This window comes from Tauraco erythrolophus, chromosome 14 (genome assembly GCF_009769465.1).
Source record: "Tauraco erythrolophus isolate bTauEry1 chromosome 14, bTauEry1.pri, whole genome shotgun sequence".
NCBI lineage: Eukaryota > Metazoa > Chordata > Aves > Musophagiformes > Musophagidae > Tauraco > Tauraco erythrolophus.
In genome coordinates, this window is record NC_141478.1 from 12,225,704 (window position 1) to 12,247,683 (window position 21,980).

A 21,980-nucleotide genomic window follows, 5' to 3' on the forward strand; every position below is an offset into this window, starting at 1 on the left:
AATAAAACCAGTTGATTGAAATTGTACCTTAGCCAAAATCCAAACCCAAGTGACAGGATTTAGAGGGATGTGAGAGGGAAGGGAGGAAAGGGGTGAGCAGAGTTCGCTGAGCCACTTTTCTGTTTTCATCTTCTTGGCTGAACTGGGTACCAAATGATCCAAGCATATACTTGGACAGTTTTAGCCATCTCAAGTCTACTGGTAGAAATAGTTCTGTGCTTTACTCCTGCTTGCCTTTAGCCACCCAAAGACATCTCTAAACCCAAAGTCAGAATGGAGCATTTAAAGCACCTTCCTGCGTATTAAACTGAAAACTTTGGAACAGAAAACTATCATCTTTCCCTTCTCAAAATTAAAAAGGAAGGAAGCAATTGCCTTTGCTCTGGGGAGGGGATGGATTCTCAGTGGTTTTGTCCATACATTAACTTGACCATAAACATGTCCATAGAAGTTTGTAGTCAAATCTTACCTGGCTGAGGAATAAAAAAATCATCTGATCTTATTTGTGAATTTTTGCATATTTATATCCAGCCTTGATGCTGAAAAATGGAATTTAATTCATAGGGCAGTCAGTAATAGCTATTAGCTATTCATTTTCATACTCTTCTCTAAGAAAGACTTGAATACAATAGCCAACACATAAAAAGATTTAAATAGCAGAAGCACTGGAAGCCTTTGGATGTCAAGTCAAACTACCTAAGAAAATATCCAGAGAGGTCACCTTCACCACTCTTTTAGTATGTAAAGATGCTCCCACCTTCTCTTGAAAAGATGTTAATTCCATATATAAACATCTGGTGAATATTCAAAATCCACAGGCTGAAATTTTGCCTCTGCCCAAACTGATTGAAAAATAAGAAAAAATTTATTTTTGTGACCTTTTCTACTCATTGCACTGAATATCTGGTTTTACTGTGTTAGATGTTTGTGCATGGTACAAGATATGCTAGCACTGCAACCTGAGTATGTGAAACACCTATTTTACATTTTCAGTTTGCTCTTGGTGTGAGCATGTCTTTTATCTTTAACATCACACAAAGCTAGAAGCCGTTACAGAATATATTTCTTGATAATTGAGCTGGTAAGAATGCTGTTCAGTTCAGTAGTAGGTCAGGTTTGAATTGGTGAGGTTATGCATAAATAATCAACTCAATTAGGAGAAACAACAGGTTCTTTGTCAGCTGATTTTCCCCTAACTGTGAAATCAGTACAGTGACAGGTTAGTAAATAAAGTTCTTTATTTCTGTCATGATTATGCCCATTTCTAGAACTTAATTTTGCATGTTAATTCAAATTCCATTCCAAATTAACATTTCCAGGCTAATGTCCGTGCCAACATTATTTGCTTGTTAAGATGAACAGGGACTGGTCAGCCTTCTTCCTTGCAGAAGTTATGTATCCACACAAGCACTAGCTGCTGGAAATACAGAAGAATAATGAACATAATATTTTAAGTTAAAGTGAGTTCATTTTCTGCAGCTGCATAATTACTGCAATGCACAATAGACTTTTCTGATAATGAGTTACACCCTTTCTCTTGGAGGGAATTCCTGAATCTTGTCTTTTTTGTGCTGTTTTTTTTCCCATGGTATCACTAGGCAGAGTTTCTGATTTTTGCTCTTGCTGGTCGATGTTGGTGCTGACACAGGGAGATTCTAGGGATTTTTACAAGTAACACTAATATAACCCCAGGGACTCTGAAAGATTCCAGACCTTAGCATGGCTGCATTAATATAATAAATTGTCTGCTTCTGAATCTTGGCCCCAATAAGTAATGGCTGATTTCACAAATTGAGAAAATCACTTACATGCTAGAGGATGTATAACTGTATGGCTGGCCTGGCCAGTCAGCTGAAATGCTAAAAAACCACCACAAAATCTCTTAGTGAATTACATGTATGTACTGTAATTATTCCCATCATGAGTTTGACTCTGTGTTTCCAGTTTGTCACCACCCTTGAGGCCTGTAGAAGTATTCTGCATGTACAGTGTTTTTTTAAGCTCTGTAAAGTCCAATATTTTTGTCACTGAATTTAACTTCAGAGCTTCCATTGATTTCAACAATGGTGGATTGTATCCAAGAACCTCTAGTTGTATGTGACTATGTGGCATGACAAAGGTTCTATGTTTGTTTTTTTTTTCTGTCAATAAATATTTACCTACAAAGTTGATTTCTGTTCCCGTTGGAGTCAGAGGGGAATGTTTACCACTGACTTCAGCTGGAGATGAGGAACTTGCTTGTCAGGACAATTTTACAATGTGCTATTCAGTTATTTGCAAGGTTCAATCTTCATCATGATTATCAGAGCATTAAAATGTTTGCTTGCCATGACTGTGGTTAGTTGCATTGCATAAAGGTAGTAAGTTTTAATCTGATTTTTCTCTGTAGATATTGATGAGTGTGAAGACAATCCTAACATCTGTGATGGAGGCCAGTGTACAAACATCCCAGGAGAATACAGGTGTCTTTGCTATGATGGATTCATGGCATCCGAAGACATGAAGACTTGCATAGGTAAGTGAGAGTGCATATTTTCCAATCTGCATTAACTAGGGAAAAATTATTTATTAAGGCACTATTTCCAAGTAGGCAGACAATGATATTTGAAGATAATAATGCTCCTGTGCCCTAATTTTGGCCACCTGACCATAGGACCAGCCCCATTGCACAAGCTATGTTTATCAAATGTAGATGTAACATCTGTAAATCCCAGTAAAACTGGGATGCAAACTTGATGATCTATAGCATCCTGTCTTTGGATCCTCTTCCAGTGAGGTTTTTATGCAGCTCAGATGAAAGAGTGTTTGCAGAAAGGAAGTCCTTGTAGATGACACTGTGGAAAATTTCTAGCCAGATAAATCCCCAGTGCTGATTTAAACTCGTCTCTAAGACAAAAATATGTGTAAGTGCTGTAATTTTCACATTTAAATTGGAGCGTATTTGAGGAGAAATGTCTGTACAAAACTAGATAACGTATGCATGTGTTTATAAATATTTATACACACACACGCATATACCTAGAAAGCATCAAAAGCATCAATAAATAGTCATAGCTGTTCTTTGGATAATATGCTGAATCTTAGTCTGTATTTTTAAGGAAAGTTGGAACTAAAGGTATAGTAATACAGGTACGGTAATACAGCAGCATTAACAAGGTCTCGCTAACCTAAGCAGTTTTCTCTTTGCATATGTAGACCCGTTTTTGTACCAAACCATCATATCTCAGGAGGTTTTGCCAGTTACTTTCTAGAATTTTATTTATTAAATCTTAATTCATGGTTTTTTAGATGTTAATGAGTGTGATCTGCATCCAAACATCTGTCTGAGTGGAACCTGTGAGAATACAAAAGGCTCATTTATCTGTCATTGTGATATGGGATATTCAGGCAAGAAAGGCACAACTGGTTGCACAGGTATGTTTTAAAGTTTAATTATTAACTTTTGATTAAACTCGTGAGTTTGCATGCCCTTTTCTCTAGTGTTCAAAACCTCCTCTCACTGTACTTCTTTTCACTTATTTGTGCTAAATATTGTATCTCTTATCCAAATTTGCTGAGCTTGTGTTCTGCTGAACTTCAGTGGCACAGCATTCAGCCTGATGCTGCTTCTCAGAAACGAATGACAAAATGTCCACTGGGAACAAAGTTGGGCTTATTACTGCATTGTTGTCGTTCTAAGCGAACAGAAAAATGCTATTGCCTGTACTTGACAGACTCTTGAGGACCTCAGTGCATTTGGATTAGTTAATTGTATGCTATGCATACAAATGACAGGTATCTGTTCCAAGTGTTATTTTGGCAAATACAGATGGTTTGAAATATGTGCTAAAACATATTTTCAGTCTTTGCAAAGTGGCAACAATACAGCTACTCAACTCCATTATATCAGCAAAATCAGAATTTGCATTATTTCATGTATTGCCAGCAAACAGATATGACATTCAAATGTACAGACTCCAAGGGCATGATATTAATAATCCTAGTGCTGGTGTCTCAAGCCAAGGTGTTGAAAGTCTTAGACTTTGCCCAAATATGAATGCAAACATATGTTTAATATAATTTTTAATGTAGACTTAGGGTAAACACATTTCTGGCAATGTCTTTGAGACAGACTTTTATTCTTAGTCTGCCCTGACTGTACAGAGTTAATAATATACTTCTGTAAGTGCCCCAAATATATGAAGCTGTTTTTTTACAGCTCTCATAGAACAATCTGAGGGCTGTAGTTGTACTTTGTGTATTGGACCATGGACGAATAGTTGTGCATTAGTAACAGCTGCCTTTGTCTTACATCTGAACTGATCTAAATCCAAGAAATCCCTAATTGTACCCTGTAGACCAGCATTTCAATGTTCTTTGTTTCTGTGCTAAATTATATGAAGATCATCAGTACTCTAGACCTGAGAACCCTCGTGCTGATCAGTTACACATGGCGCAGCTGTCAATCCCAGCGTAATGAGTGATGATCAGGAGCCGTCAGGGAAGATGCAGCAAGTAGCAGAAGGCAAAAGACAGAGAAAGGTCATGGAGGCAGGAGAAGAATCTGATGTCTTGCTTCAAGGGAAGTGCCTGGAAATAGCCACCATTTTGGCATCATGTGATGCAGGGTAGTGGCAAATGTCCCAAGCGATACTTTTTTGTTAATGGAGAGGCAGGGAAATCCCTCCCTCCTGGTCTTAGCCAAGCCCAGCCCTCTGGATGGACGCTGTCTGCCATGTGGGCTCTTCCCAACGCCTCACACATCTTTATCTTTCTCTCAGCCCATCATATGCTGCTTTTGGCACTCACCAGGAAAACTACCAGGACACCTTAATTACAGCAGATGCTGTAGAGGTGCTCAATAATTTGAAAGAGGCCAGTGGTCTAAGACAAAAAGGTGAAGTATCACTTATGCATGTGCAGCTGAGATGGACCATACTTAAATCACATTTTGGATTTAAGTAAAAAAGGAGAGGAAGCAGAGCAGGAACTTCTAGGTTGGTTTCAAGCTGAAGAAATTGTGTGGATACGTGGATACAGGTCCTGTTGTGACTACAGCATGCAGGTTCTCATGTTCTGGTTTTTAAAAAGTCTAATTTACTGGTGGAGACCTTTGAATTCCCTACCTCTTGTTTGTACAGTATTAGAGGAGAGCTGAAATTCCCAGACTCGGGTACTGCAGACCATGAAAGCATCCTTCAAGACTTGTTCTAGAGGGACCTTACCAACAGCACCTTTACCTCGGGATTCAATTCTTGTCTTACAGACAGATGAAAAGTGTCCACAGTTTTTAGGAACTCCTGTGGAAAAATATTACAAAAATGTGTACAACACTTTGTATGGGAGGTTCTCTACTTCATGAGAAGAACTAATGTCCTCTGGGTTCCATTACAGTTTTGTCTAAATAGTTCAGCTCCCTTGTCATTACTGATTGTTTCCATTTTAACAAATAAACATGTTTTTTTCCCCAATCATTTAACAGTATTCAGAATCCACCCACTGACTTACATTCCCATCCCACACAGATGTTAGTTCTCTGCCTCCTTGGTTCTCAGTAAGAATGTGGACAGAGTTTAGTAACAAAAATGTAATTTAAAAAATATTATGCAAAAATATACATTATGGATGCAGGTTTCCTAGACAAAGTGCTACGAATGGTTTAATTTCCATTTACAAAGCTAACTGTGACAAGACTGACTTAGACCAGTTCATTTTAGATTTTTCTAGGCAGGCAATGGTACATAGCCACTAGAGAGATTGCAAAGTCTTCCTTTATCCTGGTTCCAGATTGCCCAGCTTTATGACAAATATCTTGTCTCTGCTTTTTCTGTCAATAAAGCATACATGTACATGTGCAGAGATGAAATCCTCTATTGGCACTTGCATTCGTATTTTGTGATTCATCACCACTCTGAAGTATTGCCTGTAAATTTGCAATATTTAACTGCTGATGTAGAGCCTTAGATATACTTGCTTTGCTGTTTTCACAGAGGAACAAATTCTTCTCTGACTCTCTCCCATCCATCCTTGCCAGTTACACCTGTGTGCACAGACCTCCCGTTTGCTCCTGGTGGAGCTGTGCTTGCAGAGGCTTAGGGCACTCTTCACAAAGTCAAATGGAACGAGGTGAACTTAGGGGCAGAAGTTGCCCCCAAGAGAGATGGTCATCAGTTCAAAACTACATGTGCTTTAAAAATCAGCTGGATTTCTCTACGGCAGACTCAGGGAGTTGGAGGGCTGAGACCAGGCTCTGACTCTGCAAGGGCCACACTGGTGCTGTTTGGAGAAAGGCTAGTGGAAGATGTTCAGCTGCAGCCTTGGTGTGGGCTGTGAGGTTAGAGAGTTCGGTCTTGAACATTAGTTGCTGTCATCAAGTAATGATGATAGTGGATAAAGGAGGAGTGAGTGCACACCGCATACTCGCGTGGCTGACAATAACATAATTATAAAGAGAAGGACACCTGATATGGTGAAAGGAAGAGGTGATCCCTGTCGTTTGCCCTCAGAAATAGGTCCGTAATGTTTTGTGACTTGTACTATGTGCTTGATTCTCTCCTCTGCCTTTGACTTCTGGCCATTAATAATACATTGTGTTTCAGTCTTGATGGCACAAGAGAGTTCTGGTATCAGTGAAACAAATGCATTTCCCCTTGTGAATCTGGGAGCTGGCTGTGTCAGGCCAAATACCAGAAGATGATAATATTAAGACGCTGCCCGCCAAACGCGGGTATTACAGAAGGAGCATGTTGTGAGTAGGCGTCTGTCCAGCAATAACATGCTGCACCCCGGGCTGATGATGTAAGGATGGATAGCAGGCAAGAACTGAACTTCCCATGTCAGACTCTGAGGTGCTTACGATGTGGTATGCTGAATATATCCAAGAGTGATTCCAAAAAAGAAAATAATTTTACAGGTATAGAGATCAGAATAAGGGAATTTTTCCATATATTTTTCTCCTTTTGTGAGCGCTAAGTTGAAATTCACAGTCTTTTCCCTCTGAAAACTTTCTCTTTTACCTACCCAATTACACAGGCAGCAACCCAGGAGGAGGAAGTGCCTTGTGACTTCCACCAGACAACTGGCCCTGTGGGAATCGGGCCCAGGCTTGGAATACCAGTGAAACGTCAGTGCGATAAAATGCACAGATATGCAGAGCGTGCCAAAAAACCTAAAAAGTCAGAAAATGCTTAGGGGATTTGCATAATTCCTGAAAAACGGTACTGATTTATAGGTGGAGACTGAATTAAATTCACACTTTGCTAAGAATCTTTATAGACTGTTGAAGGCCCAATGAAACCTAACAGAAAATGTAAATGGTACAGAGAGGACTTTGAGGATTTCATGCCCTGTGATTCCATGCACATATGAATTTTCGTGGGTTAATGTTCACTCTCATTCTGTTCAAATGCAGAGGAATTATTTGGATGTTTCCAGAGTATAGGTGAGAATAGTGACTTATCCCCATGCTCCTCTCTGGCCAAGTTTAATGATCCACTTCCGGACTGCGTAGAGATGTGCTGTGCAAATACCGGCTAGCTGTTTCTTTCCTTTGGTTGCCACGTTTGCAAGCATAGTGTCAACATGACAGGTAGATATGACATGTATTTTTGCTGCACGTCTACAGATCTAAAAATTTGTGCCTCTATGATTAATGGGAGATACACTTTTATTAATTGCCAAAGGCTTGAGAGAAAAAATGTTTTTCCAGAGAAGAGAACTGAAAGAGCCAACAAAATAGGGTGACTGACATTTTTTTTTCCCCGGAGTGCTTGGGATTGTTATGATGTCAGATCTACATAGTATTTATCATGCATATTCTCATCTGTTGTAGGCAGACAACTCCCTTAGTATTAATGGGAGTTGTGCAATTACAAAGCTGAGAACATGTGTGCAGCAGGACTGGGGCACAAGGGGACCGGCTGAGGATGCAGTGTCAGTCTCGGATTGGAATGTCTTTATTTTCCTTGGCTTGTCACGGCCTCATACTGGAGGCAGAAGGAGAAGGTTGATATAAATCAGTGACTCACTCCTTTACTCTTAGTGAAAATCCCCCTGAAGTCAATGGGAATAGGCCATCGTTGTGTAAACCCTGACTTGAGTAGTGTCCTCCTGTGTGCTCCTTCAGTCATGATACCTTTAGTCAGAGTGAGTAATGCCTTTCTTTTCAAACAATTATGTGAAAATAGTTGGAGTATTTGAAGAGTGTAGTACTGTTTGTACTGCCATGCAGACAACACAATCTGGACTCTTGCTTTTATTAAAGATGTTATGTTGAGTTAATTTTTCCCCTACAGAGCTCAACTTCTCCTTTTCGTTTCATTCTGTGATGCCGTAATTCAATACTTATGGCAACAGAAATCCATATTAAGCTCTAGTATAAGCAGACATAAATTCTATTGATTTCACTGCCCTGTTTACACAGAACAGTGTTTGGTATGAGACCTCTTTTGCCTTGGAAATAATTGCAATGCAATAAATTTAGACCTATAACTCAGCTGTGTAATGAAAGGAGAGAATAGGAATTATAGCAACACATCTGAGTTAAATGCAGATAGCTTTGAAAATGAGTGAAATCTGGGATGAAGCCAATGATGGTATTTCATATGCCTCAATCAGCTTTCATTTACGTATCTGAAACCTTTCCATGTATCAATTAAATAAGCCCTAAAATGTCCCTATAAAGATCGATGGTATTAGAAAATATATTTTACATTCCCTATTTGATCTTTACTCAGGCAAAATGCGTTGAAATCTATTGATTTTTTTTTCCTAGAAGAAGGCTGAAAGGGTTTCAGGATTTCATTCAAAGCGAGTGAAGTGGCCTTTCAGTGGATGATCTCTGAGAAAGTTCAACCCATTAGAAATACCTGTGTTTGGATATAGATTTCTGCTCACAACTTTCATCCCACAGAAGATTCCAAGCTTTTTAGCATGTGTGTCAAACAGCTAATCAGGGAAGAAGTGTCCAGTGCAAGGGCACCAGTGTCACAGTGCTGCTGTTCCACTGAGAGGTGTTAATGGGGGCTCTCAGGTGTAAAGCGTTAGCGGGTCAGTACGAATGTGATGGAGTCCACATTCACTTTATGTAGAGTTGAAAATTTGTTTTAGATTGCCTTAAATTTGAGCCTGAGCATGACTTCATTGCGGTGTAGCTGTTGCATGCAAGTTTCTGTTTGTGTTTGCTGGCGGTTTAAAAAAATTCCTGACAGAAAACTCTCCACTGATGATGTTTTTTGTGCTGGTTTGTTGTGCTCCACAGGGTATAAGGAAGCATGTGATTGTTTCTATGTTTCAAAGCATCAAATAATCAAATACAGTGCAATCTTAATGTTAGCAGTGGTTTAACAGTTTGGGGTTTAAAATCATGTAAAGGTTAAAATACAGAGCGTTTGCCTCAGCTTTTTTATGTCAGTGTATACTGGAGCTGACCTCTCGAAATTCCTGCTAGTATTTCCCTTCAGTCCAAGCCAAAATGAGTTTTTTTTTCTGACCACCCTTAAGATTTTTGACAGACACTAGTTTCCTGTTTAGGGTGATGTTATCTTCATATGAGTTTCTGCACATGCTAGAGGCAAATATGCTCTGAGATTGTCTGCTCCTGATTCTTTTTTTTTTAAGTTTTAAAAAGTAAGTGTCCATTTGCATGTTTTCAGTCTTGTTGGTGCAGTCAGCATTCACTAATAGTAGATTCCAGCTGCCAGATTTAGATGTATATCTAGACTTCAGCATTCAGATTATGGGAATACTCATGTCTGGGGTTTTGATTCAGAGCAATGGCTCATTTAGAAAGAAATCCATAAAAGTAAGATTGGATGCAATTTCACTATACATGCTTAAAGGAAAAAAAAAAAACAAAACAAAACAAAAACAAAACCAACCGACCAAACAAAACCAACCCAAACCAACAGTGGGTTTGTGTAATTTCTGGACTTGAGTATTTAATTGTAGGATGACAGACATATATTGTCTGCTTTTCAGAGTCACATGTAGCCTTTGTGAAAAGGCAAAGTATATGTACAGGGCATAGAGAAAGGGCACAGAGCCTTTTGTCTAAAGAAGAGTGGGTAGAAAAACCTAAGGGTTAGGATGGAAATCATTAAGATGGTACCTGGACACATTCCCCAATGGCTCCACTCTCTTGCGCTATTTAAAGAGCTAATTTTTTTTTTTTTTTTTTAGGTACAGTGTTAGAAAAACTGAGGTCTGTGGTTTGAGGCTGAGAACCCAAAGGTTGTTACCTGGTCGATGGCTGATGCTTTTTCTCAGTCATCTTCTGGAGAAGAGTCTGAGCTGGGTTTTTATGTGTGGAATCATGCAGAGTTTGAGAGTTTTTGTTTTCCCTTCCCATTAGAATGAGATTATTTGGTTTACTGCAACACCAAAGGCACCTGGGAGGACTCAAAAAATTGATATAAATATTAAGTGATTTGATGTGAATTGTAGATAATTTATGACCTGCATAGAAGTAAAGCACTGTTAGAGAGAGCTCGGGTACAGAAAGTACTGTAAAATCCATAGCTCAGATGAGTAAAAAAAATTCCTGCCAGTTTTGTTGTAGTTACCAGGAGTAATTTCTGAAAACTTTGCCTTTGAGTTTATACATTCTCCAAGTACTTATGTGGAGCATTAATATTGTTTTGTGACAAGGAAGAATGGAGTTCAGTTTGTTTTTTCCTGTCTATACATTTTGACATTGCCAGAGAATGCCCAAGAATGAAAATAAGGTGAAACTAGCAAGTACTGAAATAAATGTGCTGGCACGAACGCAAATGTTGAAGATTGCTGCCTGGTGTCTCTAAGGATGCTGACTTTTTTCCACTGTTAGGTTTCCTGAGTTCTTAATAAACTGCATGCCTGATGATCTTTGTGTCCATCAGCTGTCACGTTAAATACCGTGGTACAGCCTGTCCTCCGCCTTTGACAGTCGCTGGCAAAGCAGAACCTGGCTTTGTTAACTGCCTAGGGATAATCCTAGGAGGAGTTTTGCAGGTGGTACCCAGCTGGTGTTCATTACCATCCTTGCAGATACGTCAGGGGCTGTGGGAGTGCTGCATTCCAGGAGTCCCTGGGCAGCAAAGTTGCCTCTGAGACCTTTTAGCAAACCATGCAATGCAGAGCCACTTGAGTCCCACTCCACAGACCCCAGGATGGGCAGATGGGATAGCTATCTTCTTTCCCTCATTCGTGTTAAGGTACAGGCAAGATGCAAGCCAGTAAGTTGTAGTGATATCTCTGTTGTCAGAGTAACACAGGTCTTCATACCAGCTCCTAGTCATCAAATTTGACCCACAACCTGTTGTAGAGCTGCTTGACAAACTTACATCCCAGGATGCTGAACACCTGCAGTGGTAATCTTTATGGATGCTAGTCCTCTTCCCAAATGCGGTGGCCTCACATTCTTTCTGAGTGCATCAGTTAGAAAAAGAAGGAAAACCTGAGTTACTGTTTTCCTCCTTGAATATAAAAGTTACCAGGGCTTTGAAGTGAACTGCAGAAGTACTGCTTTATATGCCTAGCAGAAACATAGATAGTAGGGCAGCACGTTTGAAATATGTCACGTGCTTCTTTGCTTTCCTTTGCTGTAATTCTGTTTCTCTTCCTCTTCATTTTAAAATTTCATGCTATAAAGAAATGCAGGCTTGCTTTCATGTTCATGTTGTCTTTCTTGAGAAGTTCCAGTATGTTACCTGGATATGAGAAAGCTTGATCCATGAGCTTTTCAAACATCTCTGTGTTTTTACAGATATCAATGAGTGTGAAATTGGAGCCCATAACTGCGATAGACACGCCATATGTACAAACACAGCAGGAAGTTTCAAATGTAGCTGCAGCCCTGGCTGGGTTGGAAATGGTATCAAGTGCACAGGTGAGGGTCGTGTGTGTTTGTATTCATTCGTAAGGTCAGACCAAAACTGGCTTCCAGCGGTGCTGAAAAAAACAATACCATATCTACAAATTGAGAAGACAAATGGTGGTAAAGCTTGTTAGGTCAATTTGACATGATCTGTTGGAGTACAGATTCTCTGCCATGGTAACTGTGAAATCAGCATTATCTCATATTTGGCTTGTGAGATGGTGAAAACAGACTGGACCATGGAGAGAGGTGCTGTGTCCTTGAGGGCAACCGATGGGAGGCAGTGAGAGGTCTCGTGGTGCTCCCTGTGAAAACAAGATACAGATCTTAGTTTTGAGAGTGCCCTGCAGCTTCCTCATTCACAGTTACCTTGTCAGATGTCTTTGTTGGGCTGTGAATATGCTGTGCCTGCTTTTCCAGTCAGATGACCCCACGTATGTGTGGGTTTTATTATGGAAGATTATTTAAAGTAGAGCTTCCGTGTGCCATATGCTATTTAAAGCTTGTATTCATGATGCGTTGTTTTAACTAATGTTACTTTTTTGATTTTTTTTTTTCCCCCTTTTTTATTATTTTAAAGACCTGGATGAGTGCTCCAATGGAACCCACATGTGCAGCCCACATGCTGACTGCAAGAACACAATGGGCTCTTATCGCTGCCTGTGTAAAGAAGGTTATACTGGAGATGGCTTCACTTGTACAGGTGAGCTTTCTCACGAAAGCGTTGAATGACCTGCAGTGGTCCCTTGCAACCTAAGTTAGTCTATGATTTAATACACAAAAATAGCTTTTAAACATCTGAAATTATTCTCTAATGTGCCCAGGTGGCCAAAAAGGCCAATGGGATACTGGCGTGTATCAAGAATAGTGTGACCAGCAGGAGCAGGGAAGTGATCCTGCCCCTGTACTCGGCACTGGTGAGGCCGCACCTGGAATATTGTGTCCAGTTTTGGGCCCCTCGCTTTAAGAGAGATATTGAGCTCCTGGAGCGAGTCCAAAGAAGGGCGACTAAACTGGTCAAGGGGCTGGAAAATAAAACTTATGAGGAGCGGCTGAGGGAGTTGGGGCTGTTTAGCCTGGAGAAGAGGAGGCTGAGGGGAGACCTGATTACGGCCTATAAATACTTGAGAAAAGATGGTGGGGAGGTGGGGGAAGGACTCTTTACATTAGTGATGGGTGATAGAACAAGAGGAAATGGGCATAAGCTTAGTCAGGGGAGATTCAGGCTGGATGTTAGGAAGTATTTCTTCTCTGAAAGGGTTGTCAGCCACTGGAATAGGCTGCCCAGGGAGGTGGTTGAGTCCCCATCCCTGGATGTGTTTAAGAATAGGGTGGATAATCTACTTGAGGATATGGTTTAATGGGGATTAGGGATGGTTGGACTCGATGATCTCTAAGGTCTTTTCCAACCTAGAAAATCTATGAATCTATGAATCTTCCATTGTCTTCTAGTTCACTTAAGTTGCCATAACTTGAAAGAAATACTGTGTATTATACCTAGCCTAAACCAGTCACTTTTTTCACTTGATAAAATGTGAGTTTTCACTGGGCTTTTCTTGTTAGTTGGAGTGGGTGGCAAACATTAAAACAATGCTAGATCATGTAATTTGGCTAGTTAGTAAACCAGTCCATTGGCTACCCACCTTAGTATTTAAATAATGGGGCACATGCATTAAAATTGCTTCATAAAATTGCCTAAAAACATTTGTTCTTTCCACAAGTGAGTGTGTGCTGTCTGCCCTCTTTACTACATCATCCTGAGAGCTGATGTCAGGACATAGTGCTGACATGATGGAAGTAGCTGCTTCTGAAACCTCATTTTATAAACTGTAAATGCTAGAGAGATGTTTCCCATCCACACTTCAGTCTTCCACTGAAGAACAGATTAGCTCATGTAAGACTAGTCATCAGGAGCCCTGCTGTTACACTAAGGATATCAGGGTTGCTGGTGATGCTACATGGAAGGTGACCCTGTTTGGAATAAAGCCTTGCGATAGCTGGTGGGGCAGGTTTTCGACTGGTGCAAATAAGCAGCACTCTCAACTGAAGCAGATTTTTATGGCATCTGAGAATCTAACTCAGCAGGTTTAAGGTTGAATTTGAATCATTCCAAATTATAAATGGACTCAGGGATTCTGTTTAATTCTCTCCCTATAATTTACTCTTGAATCTCATTCAGCTTCTTTTGTGGCCTTCATAACTCAGTTGTTTTTGTTAATTTCCCATCTGATGATTTCCAAGAGTCTATAAACTACATCTTTCAAATGGAGTGCTTACAGAGTTTCTGTAGTCAGTAGATTTTTATATTTTTAAAATTTGGTTACTTTATTGTTCGTGAATTTCAGAGGTGGCTGGGACTCAAACTAGGACGTGCAAGTGTTCTATAAGCTCTCTGCTAAAGCATGCACCTGCACCCTGGTAGGTATTACCTTTGAATTGCCAGCCATGGACTTTTACGAGCTCACAGTGCCAGCCACAAACACTCTGTTGCAACAAGTAGAGTGTTTTTGTGACGTATAAAATGTCAGGCAGAGAATAAGGGCCACAATCTATGCGAAAGGCAGCATAGTCCAGTAGCAAGGCTGTTTTTCTCATCAACTGTTAACCTGCAGTTTAATTTTGATCAAGATGTTTTCACCTCAGTGCCACTTTCTGTCAGTGTTTTGTATGTTCGGCATGGAGACTGCTTGTTACCATATGTTTGCTCGTTGCTCCTTTTTCAGTTGCTGCCTCTAGGCTTTGCTGTAATAGAAACAATAACTATGATAAAATTCAAGTGCTCACTCGGAGTCTAAATTTGAGTACTGTCTCCAGTTGTTATTAACTGTAGTTACTTTAGGAGTCTGTACCTCTCTCTGATTTTTTGCTTTTGATTAGAAGCTGTAGTTTCAACATGTAGGAAATACACCAAGCTGTTATATGTAATGGCCTCTGCGCATAACTAGATTGCATTCTTCAGCTGAAATAAATGTTGGTGAGAAAACAATGTTTACTGTAAACCTGCAATTTCTCTTCCTTTTACAGACCTCGATGAATGCTCAGAAAACTTGAATCTCTGTGAAAATGGGCAGTGCCTCAATGCCCCTGGAGGATATCGCTGTGAATGTGATATGGGATTTTTGCCAAGTCCAGATGGGAAAGCATGTGAAGGTAATTATTTAAATTTAAACAACATTCAACAAATTCAGCCTTAATAATATTTTATGTTTGAAGAATTTTACGATTGGTTGCAGTTGTGATTGTATTGAGGAATGCATGAAAATTGTCAATAGTAGTTGATCTTTTTAAGTTTATACATTTATTATGGGCCTCTAGGTGTTTATCTGCATATTGTATATGGACAGAACAGCTTTTTGGAACCTGTCTTATGACATATTATTTGTGGATCTGATTGCTGATCCAACTGATACTATCAGCAGCCATTTCATCTTGGTCAGTTTGTAGCCAGTCCTTCATTTTATTCATAGGAGTTAAACAGAAAAAAATGTTACTTTACCTTGATGTATATGAAGCTGAAAAGCACTGATTTGGTAGCTAATACAGTAAACATGCTTTGAGGGCTTCTGTGAGGTGCAGAATCAGAGTTTGAAGCATTGCAGAAAGTTTATTTGACCACGAAAAAAAAATCCTGGGAATAGTTGTTCAGTTTTGAAAGTGAGTTGTCAGTTAACTGTTTACATCTCTTTCGTAAGAGCTTTGCATATGCAAAAATTCACAAAAATCATGTGATAAAAATGTTACCAAGATGATTAAGGTAATGTATTTGATTATAACATTTGAAATCCTCAGTTGATATAACACAAATCAGTTAAGTCAGTGAAGAAGCAGCAGCGTATCATCTGACATAGTAATAACTCATAGTAACGAGTATTTGATGGAGTTCATGAGTACATCACTATAAATAGGATTTTTTTCCCCTGAAAAGTATTCTGTATATTTTTTAGTGATTTACCAAGAGAAATAATTAGAGAGTGAATTTTTGTGTAAACTAGAACAGTATCAGGTTTTGTAATGTTTCGTGAAACAATTTACTTTCAAACCTTTTAGCTAACTTTAAATAGCTTATATAGAGGCTAGCTCCTGTTGCTAAAACAGACTTTCCTTGATGTCTCAGATGTGTACACCAAATGCAGTATTTTAAGGTCCTTTATAAACACATGATTTTTTGTTATATCAGATGGGTTGTTTTTCATGCAGTGCATACAGCTTTTAGTAAATACTGAATCAAACGTGATGATTCGGACGAGAGGCACAAAAAATGAGCTCCGCTTGTCAAACCTGCGATCTGTCAAATGCAGAAACCTGAAGATGAATGTCAAGTTCACCTTTGGGCACAAGCTTTTCCTTTGCTGATGTCCAGCTTTCTGCAGATGACTGCTGATTTAGAATGAACTTCATTTTTTAAAGTATATCTCTTGCCATGTTTAATTTCACTACTTGTCAGATTAGCCCACTAATAAGCTCAGATTGTTTCTGGCATGGCTTCCAGTGACACTGGAAAGAGCCTTTTGCCCACAAAAAAAGATTCTGGATTAGGTTTCTTAGGCTCCAAACATAAACCTTGCATGTTATTTTTTCTGGTCTTACACAATGTGCGAGAGCTTTTGGCTTCCAGATCCATGTTTTCTGAACCTTTTTGCAGTTCTCTGTCTATATCTTAAAAAGATAAGGAAACCTCATGTTTTTCCTCTCCTGTTCCTCTATCAGATATCGATGAGTGCTCACTTCCTAACATCTGTGTCTACGGTACTTGTCATAACCTCCCTGGACTTTTCCGATGTGAGTGTGAAGTGGGCTACGAGTTGGACAGAAGTGGTGGTAACTGCACAGGTAAAGATAATTTTGAACAACATACTTCTTAATTTTCTGTTAGTGTTGTGGTCAGCTCCTTAGGAAATTCTTTTTAAAAGTTGTACAGATCAGACTGGATATAGGACAATACAGACTTCCCTACTGTATAACACAGGCTTCTCCTTCTCGCGTTTTTTACACTCCTCTTTCCTCTTCTTTGTCAAATTCTGATATCCCATTGGCTGAAGAGAAGAAAAGGGAAAACAGAGCAGAGAGAACCCTTCTGTCTGTCCACATCTCTCAGGCAGAGATGTGTTGTGCTTTATAGTTTCCATTCACAGCACAGTACGGGATGGTAAGCTATGACTTTGTCATGTATTTTTCCCTTAAGTATTTTTTTAGTACTTTATGTGAATTTTGGTTTATACCTCGGTTTTCCAGGAAAAAACTTTTTTTTCCTCCGTTAAATGATGGATTCATCTCAGACTACTGTTCTTCTAAAATGTGTGGGCATTTTTTAGAGCTTTCTGGAGATCAGTATCTCATAACTAAAGAATTTGTGGTGGTCAGCCTATGATATATCCATGGTTTGCACTGTCCTCAAGTGTTTGCTTACCACATGCTGTTTCTTCTTGCAGATGTTAATGAATGTGCAGATCCCACAACCTGCATTAGTGGCACATGTGTCAATACTGCTGGTAGTTACACCTGTGAGTGCCCTCCGGATTTTGAGCTGAATCCCACCCGAGTTGGATGCGTTGGTAAGGGACCACTCCTTATGTTATTTACAGGTGAAGTAGCATTGAGGGCCTGCAAGGCTACCTGCTTAGGAATAAAGACCTAGGTCATGGAAAAGAGCTGGAACAGGCTCTCCAATTCCTACCCTACTGCCCCTGGCTTAGAAGTTGTATTAGTGCAGTGGGAGTATGTCCACAGTGATGTAGCATACCGACAGTGTCCAGCTGCCAGAACCAACCCTTGGGGCTTGTTACAGCTGTCTGCAATTTACAGCAGGCATGATACAATTTTAAATTTCGACAAGCTTAAACCAACATCCAGCTGGCCCCAAGATAGCAGGCAAAGGAAGTTGTGATATAAAGCCACCCATGCTCTTGGAGTGTTGAGCACAATGTGGCTAGGTGCAGCTTCATAACCGGTGGAAATGCTCTTGTATTAGGCTCCAGCTGCTTAGTAACCCTCTGATATTTTTTGGCTTTTGTTTAAGAGGGCATAGGGATGCTCTTTAAATTCAAATGTGTTTGAAATTTCTAACATTTAGTAGATGCTTTCATGCATGTTAACCTCAAGGAGAGGAGAAAGCAGTGGGTTTCTGGAACTGGAATGATGTACAAATGCAGGTGAAAATTTGAATCAAAATGAGAAAAAGCTTAGTTGAAATTCTCTACTTTGAGAAGTCCAGCAGAGCCAAGGAATGGGGCACCACCATCCTATCTAAGTGGGAAAAGCTGGCCCCTCCTGGACAACAAAAGTTACATTCTTTGGCTGTCTTACAAGAAATGAGAGCCATCTGAAGGTATCCCTTATCTTGAGAGAGTATGTTGTGTTTTCCTGTCTCATAAGATGTGTTTGTCATTATGTGCGTTCTGAATAGATACACGATCTGGCAACTGTTACCTGGACATTAAAACTCGTGGAGATAATGGTGGCACCTTCTGCAGCAATGAGATCGGAGTGGGTGTTTCCAAGGCCTCCTGTTGCTGCTCCCTGGGCAAAGCTTGGGGAGTTCCCTGTGAACATTGCCCACTTGTGAACACAAGTAAGTCAACTTTCCTGGGTTAAACACATACAATGTGTTGGATTTTTTTCTAATTTAGCCAGGTAACTCAAATACCGGTGTAATCATTTATTGTGTACATGCAGAGGACAGGTTTTCACTGTCCTAACCTAAAACTTTACGAGTCTTTCAAAAAGATTTTTTAGTCAGAATGTTATTATCACTTCTGAGCAAGTTTGTTGTTACACAAAAAAAAACTACTTTATGAAATGGAATAGTAATAAATGTTACAGAGTAAAACCTAGTGTTTATATCTGATTACTTTGTTACTTTACATTTAAATTACCGGTAATAATCTGATTAATTTTCAAAAATAGTTGTGCTGAAAATATTTCTACTATTTTAAGTTCATAAATCTGTTTTGTTTTCAGCTGAATATAAGGTTCTTTGCCCTGGAGGGGAAGGATTCCGACCAAACCCTATTACAGTTATATTGGAGGGTAATGTTTACATTTTCCTATATTTACGTGTCTAAAATTACGAAACTCTTCAGTAAGTGTTGTTTTTCATGGAAAAGCATGAATGAAGTGTTTGTGGTTTTGTTTGAATAGATATTGATGAATGTCAAGAACTGCCTGGACTTTGCCAAGGAGGAAAATGTATTAATACGTTTGGTAGCTTCCAGTGTCAGTGTCCATCAGGGTACTATTTGAATGAAGAGACTCGAGTATGCGATGGTACGTAGCCTTCACTTAACTAGTCTTCTGCTTTTATTCTTATCAAATGATGACAGGTCAATATGCAGAAGAATTAATCTGTCCTTGAAAAGGAACATACTCAGACCACGCAGTGTAAAGCTTGAGGGTGGGAAAATTAGAACAAGTTGAAGTCTTGCATTGAGACAGAGAATATTGCTTCTTGACCATGTTGAAATATATGAAAATTTTTGTTTAAAATGATCAGACTTCCATCAAAACCAGAAAACCCAACGATTTTTAAGTAAAACAGTTTACTAACCAGCTATAAAAAAATAGCTGTTTGGTAATGGATAGTGAATAGGCAGTCAGACAAAGAGCACACTTGCCCCGTGAGTCTGCTGGGCTGATTACAGCATGTCCATGCCTTTTTTCCACTGTTTATTTTCTCTCCTGTTGATCTCAAACATTTTCCTTCCCCTAGCACAGTCAGTAGTACATGTTCATCACATTACATGCAACTGTGAGGTTGTACTGGATACAAAACTTTAGGCAACCCATCAAGTCCTTAAATCTACTATTGCCCAGGCTGTCTTCAGCCTTCCAGGCTGTTAAAAATGCCTATGATGTGCTAAGCACTGCAGAAATACAAAAGATTCAGGTCCTAAATTAAGGCTGAAGTGCTTTATCCATATCATGCTTACATAGCTCAGGAAATGTTGAAGAGGAAATCTACCTCTATATTTTTCCTTAGTGGTGTGTCAAAGATACTTCAAAATGGTAAGGCTAGTGAAATACTTTTGAACTTTTAGGAACTGAGGTGTTTTGGGGGCAGTGTTGTGTTTGGGTTTTGTTGGGGTTTTTTAAACAAAGGTTAGTGTTGTCTCTTGATGAAGTAAATGTGACATCTTGTGCTGGGAAAGTTGCTCACTTTTCCCCAGTCAAACAGACCTGAATCATCCAATCAATTTGTTTTAGCCTAATTAATTATTGAGATAGGCACTCCACAGGGAACAGCTTTGGTTCTTGTCCAGATCTGGGAATCCAGAATGGATGAGATCCTCAAATACTATTTTTGCACAACAGGTGCAGAAACCAAGTTGCTGTCTCTGAGCTGCCTAGACATATTAGAGTTCCTATCTTCGCATCACAACCAGGCTTTCCATGGCCACCTGTGCCACTGCTTCCTTTTCTGTGTGGGCTTTGCTCCACAGTGAGCCCCTTCAGCTCTCCTTCACCAGTACCTTCCTACCTCAGGTGTTACTGAGACATTTTTGTTCTTGGAAGCACAATGAGAAAGAATCTGTGACCACTCACTGCCTTTTTGTTCTCTTCTAGATGTGAATGAGTGTGATACACCTGGCATTTGTGGACCTGGCACATGTTACAATACTGTTGGGAACTACACCTGCATCTGTCCTCCTGATTACATGCAAGTTAATGGAGGAAACAATTGCATGGGTATGGGTTGGTTTTTTTTAAACTTTACCTTAGTGCTTTGGACCAGGGCTTTACCTGGCACAAATCAGAACCATTTCTCTATATTTAGTTATACAAGAATTAACTAAATGGAAGATCTAGCTTCTTTCATTAATTTTATTAAATAAAGCAAAGCAGATCACTATAAATACAGATCTTTCAGTACCTCATTAGAATTTCTCCTTTAGTTTGTGATTTTCTATGTTCATTCCTTCCAAACCTCTATATGTGAAACACTACCAAACTTACTCAGACTTCACAGAATGAAGTCACAAGCTGCGTACAGTTCTTAGGGGAGACCCATAAACAAGCTCATGTTTTTCAGTGTTGGGCAAAAGGCCAATATTGAATCCTTTCATCAGTCTGATCGCTGTTAGAACTGTGTTGGTTGCTCTTGAGTATTTGTATTGCAAACACTTTTTCATACTTTTAGAGTAATCTTCTAGGGGCAAGCTATTCTGTAGTATTCTACAGTGCTGCAGCATCTGCTTGACAGGGGTCTAAAAATGACGTATTTGAAGAAGCTATCTCCTAAACTCTTCAGGTACATCATCTTCCATAGGAGTTGCTAATGCATTGGCCTGAGTTTTTCTTCATTTTCACAGATATGAGAAGAAGTCTGTGTTACAGAAATTACTATGCTGACAATCAAACCTGTGATGGTGAGCTGCTCTTTAATATGACCAAGAAAATGTGCTGCTGTTCCTACAACATTGGACGTGCATGGAATAAGCCTTGTGAACAGTGTCCTATCCCGAGCACAGGTATGTTTTTGCATTGCAAAGCTGTTCAAAAGCCTTGGTAACATCGTAATTACTATTAGTGGGTGTAACATTGTTAAAGATGCTATGTCTTCGTCTGTTCTTGTGTGTCTAAAATGAAGGGATTAATTACTTTTTGTGGCCTGAAGGTGATCAGGCCTGGCCACAGTGAAGGCATGTGGAGTGCTTTGTATTCATACTGCTGGGCTATGCCTCCTTTGTGACAGTTTCGCTATCTGGGAGACTTCATGCTCTACATCGGTTAACCTGTGTCTTTGCAAATGCTTCTTGGTCCAGTGTTGAGGCACTGACCAAGGTTTTATTGACACTGCTCCAGCAAATACGGTGTCTGCTGTGCTCTGCTTTGACTGCTGATGATTGCCACAAAGGGCCTTTCTGGTAGCCATGGGTTTACAGAGGTACCTTTGTCTCCTCTGAGAATGATCTGTGTCTAGCAGCTAAATGCAAGATGTAGGAGTTGCTGGGCTAATTGTATGGGCGTACAGGACTCCTCCACACCAGGTGAGACTCTGCAGAGTTGAGCCTAGGCATCCCACTCTGGTTCGAGATGTTTTGCTTCAAGAACAAACTTCGTAGATGCTTATTTGAATAACTTCCAACTTACAGTTCAGGTTTTTGTATGCAAAAACTGTAATGCACAAACATAAGCATACGCAAAGCAAAAT

General features: G+C 39.7%; 1 protein-coding gene across 1 annotated transcript in view; it reads left to right on the top strand.

The window, feature by feature from the left end:
• FBN1 (fibrillin 1) overlaps positions 1-21,980 on the top strand; it is a 156,323-nt gene that overhangs the window by 103,210 nt on the left and 31,133 nt on the right. The window contains exons 30-41 of the mRNA XM_086620462.1: positions 2,390-2,515; positions 3,289-3,414; positions 11,723-11,845; positions 12,414-12,536; positions 14,858-14,983; positions 16,541-16,663; positions 17,263-17,385; positions 18,237-18,401; positions 18,791-18,859; positions 18,971-19,096; positions 20,393-20,515; positions 21,139-21,297. Coding sequence (XP_086476588.1) covers positions 2,390-2,515; positions 3,289-3,414; positions 11,723-11,845; positions 12,414-12,536; positions 14,858-14,983; positions 16,541-16,663; positions 17,263-17,385; positions 18,237-18,401; positions 18,791-18,859; positions 18,971-19,096; positions 20,393-20,515; positions 21,139-21,297 — 1,512 coding nt within the window. The remainder of the gene's footprint in view (positions 1-2,389; positions 2,516-3,288; positions 3,415-11,722; positions 11,846-12,413; positions 12,537-14,857; positions 14,984-16,540; positions 16,664-17,262; positions 17,386-18,236; positions 18,402-18,790; positions 18,860-18,970; positions 19,097-20,392; positions 20,516-21,138; positions 21,298-21,980) is intronic.